Below are 5,219 nucleotides of genomic sequence, written 5' to 3' on the forward strand. Positions count from 1 at the left end.
AGGAAGTCAGAGACCATCCAGGTATACATGGTGCTGCTCTCTTGCCAAGCTTCCATAACTCCTGGGGTAGGTGGGTGATGGTAGGTTCCCAGGTTGTAACAGTGTCCCACGTGTCCACAGTAATAGAAAGAAATACCAGTCAGCTGTAGCATCTTCACACATCAGCAATTGACGCCAGAAATCATCTCCTTGAACGAAGAAGTCCGCATTTCCATGTAGGTTTCTCTTCCATGCCGCATGTTGAGCCATGCTGTCCTAGCTGGGGGGATGGTAACAGGCACATGTGGAAACCAGCTGAACCAGGTCTTGAGTCCATGCTTTACAATGGAAACAAAAGGAACAAAAAACTCCACAGGGTCTTCCATTCGATTTATAGTTGCTAAATTCATAGTGCTAGATTGCTTGGTTACCGGATTCTTGAAGATACAGAGAAAAAGAGTGAAAAAGGAAAGAAAAGGTTTGCTCCCAGCTTGGAGCACTGCATCAAAGGCAGCCAGCCTCTCAGGGGGCGGCGCCAAAAAAAAAATACTGTATAGTAAGTCAAATTAATTTATTTGTTTTATGGAGTTATTGTTCAAAGCAAATCTATAGTTTGTGTCTTGTGTTTGTCCACTGATAACACTTTACTATACTTAGAAATTTTAATAGTCATCAAAACACTGGCCCTCAAAATAATAATAAAAAAATCTTTTATTTTAATATTTACATGTTAGCTTCAAAGAAATAAAATCCATGAAAAATTGTGAAAGGATTTTCCATGAATGGCTTTTCTTCTTAATGTGATATTATATTAATGTCTTCTTGTTTCAATATTTTCACTTAACAGCACTGGAAGTGACATGAGCACTGGGCGCACTGGACACGCATACTATAGCATGCAGCTAACATGTTCACTGCTTTTCCTGGGATTATTTTGTATTCACACCATCTGTTGTCATGGTCAGGTTGACCCACTTGCCCTGGGTCGTGCAGATCCTCAGTGCTGGGAGACATCGACAGCCATCTTACTGGAGATGAAAAAGCCCCGAATAGCCGATTCTGTGGCTGGATTCTGGGACTTCATGATATACCTGAAATCATCTGAGAATTTTAAGCACGGTGTTCTGTTTTGGGACCTAGCACAACTTTTCTGGGATATCTATGTAGACTGCGTACTTTCTAGAACACATGGGCTGGGCAGAAGACAGTTGAAAGAAGAAGGGAAGAAGATAACCAATTTTGTTTCACAGTTCACATCAAGTAAGTCCATTGAAATGTGGCCAATGGAACCACCATACATGTAATATACATATACATGGCATGGATACTACCACGTGTGAACTTAAAGAAGACAATATAAATGTGCTGCAACCTTCTAATAGTTTAGACTTTGCATAGATTCATATTTCTCTGATATATGGAAAGCACTATTGTATTTTCCTGCTATAAGATGGTCCAAATGCCAAGGTTGTTCTAGTGCAGGGGTGCCCAATACATCGATTGCGATCTACCGGTCGATCACAATGGACGTATGGGTCGATCGCGGGATGCAGCCAGGGATCCCCGGTGTCTGCTTGTTCACAGTGCAGGCTGAGAGTCGACTCTCAGCCTGCACTGTGAACAAGCACTCTGGACACTTGCAGGCCGCTCTTAGGGATGGAGGGGGCCGGGGTGCTGCTTGTTCACAGCGTAGGCTGACAGTCATCTACGGACACTGACAGGTGGGGCTGTTGCAGCCCCAGCCTGCCAGTGTCCAGAGATAACTCTCAGCCTGCGCTGTGAACAAGCAGACAGCGGGGATCCCTGGGCGGCCACAGAACGCTGCTGTCTCGTGCTCTCACGCTCCGCCCGGCCCCGCCACATGTCCGACCCTGCCCACAGACATGCCCCACTTACAGGCCCGCCCCTGCCCCGCCCACAAGAAGTGGCTAGTAGATCTTTTGACTTTGTCATGTTATAAAGTAGCTCACATGCTGACAAAGTGTGAGCACCCCTGTTCTAGTGGGTTGACCCCTGATGTACCTTTTAGGAAGCCTCACCTGTTAGATTTTTTCATCCATTTGATCGGATATAATTCTGAGTAAATAGGCTCTATAATAAATTATAACTATATTAGTAAGCAAATAATGAATAATTATTACTATATATCGACTCCTCTGAGACCTGACATCCTTATATAAGCTTAGGGTCACCACTTACTTTACTATGTAAGGCTGTTCACGGTTATCTTACTAGACAAGCGCTATCATAGTAAAGCAGTGAATCTGTTTCTTATGATCTGTAGTTTCCTTTTCAGACACGAGCTTCACATTTGTTACATTTTATCACATGATCAAAAACACTTGGCCCTATTCACACAATCACAGGTTTGGTCCATGTGCCTGCATGTATAACAGACTGGACAAGATGTAGGAAAGTCTGAAATTCCTTCAGTCTTTTTTCTACACAAACTGCAGAATGTCTTATTTTAGTTAATGTCCAAAAATCTCCAAGTTCATCTCCTCTGTGGACATATGGACTTGGACTGACATACATGAAAAATATCAATATTTATTCTTAAAGGAGGTCAAAACTAAAATATTTTTCTAAATGTTCAAAAATCTGATTTTGTTAGCATGTTTACTCATAACTAGACGTCACTAAATCTGTGAAAATTCACCTCCAACCCTTCCATTCCCCATTACAGCGCTGTCCTGATTTCCTGCTATGAGTCAATGAAGACTAAAATCCTTTAACAATGTCTCTATTGCAGCCATCTTTGTCTATGAATGAAACCTCCATACTGTAGGTGAAATGCCATGAAAGCCAATTTACCTTGCTTTGCTTATTTTTATCCATAACTTGTAGTATAAGTAGAGACCAATTCTGTGGCTTATTTTACAGGGGTCAGAGGAGGTAGAGGAGGTACTATGTCTTACTAATGAGATACCTCAAAGATGGCTTTGCAGCAACCAGGGGCTAACCAGGCCATGCATGCCCTGCTAGGAATCCTTAGAAAGTAATATGCAAATAAGTCCTCCATTGTAGAAAATGGGAACTTGCTCTAGGGCCACCTTTTGGAAGACAGATCCTTATTGATTAATGTCTGGCTTTCCTGAAACCTAGTGACATTATCTTGGAATAAAGTCACAAACAATGAACTCCTCCAAACCTATCTGCAGACGGCTGTTTAGGTTATTGCTTCTTATCAGTGCAAAGCAGGCATTGACCTATAGGGATCTACCTTCCAAAAGGTGGCACTAGAGCAATTTCTCCTTTTTTAGCAAGGAGGACTTATTTGCATTTACTTTTCCCAGGATTCTTACCATGACATCCATTTGCAACTATTTAATAAATCCATGTATAGTGCAAAGTGGCCACTTTTGTGGCTTTGTCTCCTTAATGAGAAATAATATCCCTATGACCCACTGTCACCCAGCCAGTCAGTACCCTGTACCCAGTACACTATTGTTTTTAATTCTGCTGTTTTGATCTGTCATAGGATCAAACCAGCAGCCTATAAAGCTGACAGAATGACGGATGCAAATAGAGAACCTTCCATTTGCATCAGTCATTATTGATTCAGATTGATTCTAGATTTGTGGCTAGAATTATAAATGTAGAAGAATCTTAACAGATGAAAGCATCTGTCTTATATTAACACTGAATTCATTGATGACTGATGCAAACCGAAGGTGCTATGTTTGTATCAGTCAGTCTGTCAGTTTTACAGTCTGCTGTTTTAATCCTACAATGGATCAAACCAACAGACTGAAAAATGGTAATGTGAAAGAAGCTTCAGCCATGCTATAGTTGTGCAGACTGATGAGAATATATGCTATCGACATGATACCAAAGTACAAGATAAACACTAACTTAGAAGCAACAAGGCAATTAGATGGAAGAGTTGCAGATGTATTTAGTTATGACTTGAGTGTATCATAGCAGGGATGGACCTGCAGTAATAATTATATTTGTTCATGTCTCCTGCAGGCTGCAGATATATCGATGACGTATGTACTTTACAGTACATGTGAAAATGACTTAATTGTGTTAACTCTTATCTTTCAGAAACATTTTCCAACAATCGAAGATCTGTTTTACCGGATCAAAAAGAACTCATTCAACAGTTAATAGGTATCCATATAGACAAAAGAGAAGCCAGGCTACTCAGCAGTATCAAAAGAGGGATCAAGAGGAAATAGTTTTACACCCAAGTGGAGCCATCACCATATATTTTCTTTTAGATCATTCATTGTAATGAACATTCCGAGAAATGAATAGCTGTCATGCATTCAATTTCAGTTTGCACTTGGATACATACTGTATGAATTAATTTGTTTGATACAGATGCCTTATAAATAAATACGTTCATGAAAGGGTTCAATACATTCATTCGGTTTCTTGACATAAAGCTGCACATTTTAATGTAATGATGTAAATATGTGACACAATAAGAATTTTTCATCCAAAGATGAAGCGACACTATGTCAAATTTAGATATACTGAAAATGCTATATATTTTAAATATCTTATAATAAATGTAAGTACCATGTGAATCCAGGAATATTGCAAATAATAAAGCATGTGTATCGTTTTCAGGTTGGAAACAAAATTGCTGTTAAATTGGGAATATTTCCAAATCGTGTGTATATTTGGAAACAAAGAATTATAAAAAAAAAAAATGAAAAAAAATTGTGATAAAAAAATAATATCATAGCAATGATATTTTTTGGTAAAGGGACAAAGGAATAATTTGACTAAATACATGTAAAGGTGTTGTCTGCTTTCGAACTCCATTTTTAAGTAGCTACAAAGTTCCAGCACATCTACATGTTGCACAACCAGTCTAATCATTGCGAGTAATGCTGGGCTGATGCTTAGGGAATTTTTGGGTTCCCCCAAATATTGCAGCGGATAGTTGGGCCGTGGAGTAGCTTATTATTATAGTACCTATGTAGGATCTAATTTCCCTGTGCATCCTAGAGGTTTTCAATCTGCCTTAGGCTGAGGCCCCACATTGTGGAAATGCAGCTTTTTTTGTTGTGTTTTTTTGAGCCAAAGCCAGGAGTGGATTGAGCAGAAGAGAGAAGTATAAGAACTTTTTATAGAGTTTCCATTGCTTTTGTAGCCATGCTTGGCTTTGGCTCAAAAAAACGCAACAAAATCTGTAACACAAAAAGCTGCGTTTCCAGGATGTGGGGCCATAGCCTTAAAGTGTCGAGTCACTTTTTTTTTGTTGCTATTTTAGGCTAAGGTTT

At 39.6% G+C, this 5,219-nt stretch overlaps 1 protein-coding gene across 1 annotated transcript; it reads left to right on the plus strand.

The window, feature by feature from the left end:
* The first annotated feature begins 832 nt into the window (after positions 1-832).
* Positions 833-4,163, plus strand: FAM237A (family with sequence similarity 237 member A). Its single transcript, XM_075285179.1, has 2 exons — positions 833-1,239; positions 4,030-4,163. The coding sequence occupies exons 1-2, from the start codon at positions 840-842 to the stop codon at positions 4,161-4,163; spliced, it is 534 nt and encodes a 177-aa protein (XP_075141280.1). The 5' UTR covers positions 833-839.
* The last annotated feature ends 1,056 nt before the right edge of the window (positions 4,164-5,219 follow it).

Source organism: Leptodactylus fuscus, chromosome 8 (assembly GCF_031893055.1).
Source record: "Leptodactylus fuscus isolate aLepFus1 chromosome 8, aLepFus1.hap2, whole genome shotgun sequence".
Classification (NCBI taxonomy): Eukaryota; Metazoa; Chordata; class Amphibia; order Anura; family Leptodactylidae; genus Leptodactylus; species Leptodactylus fuscus.

Bases quoted from the DNA above. Each gene is read 5' to 3' on its own strand.
- FAM237A (XM_075285179.1), top strand. From the start codon at position 840: ATGAGCACTGGGCGCACTGGACACGCATACTATAGCATGCAGCTAACA. The intron at 1,240-4,029 runs GTAAGTCCATTG...CTTATCTTTCAG, and splicing joins TGTTTCACAGTTCACATCAA to AAACATTTTCCAACAATCGA.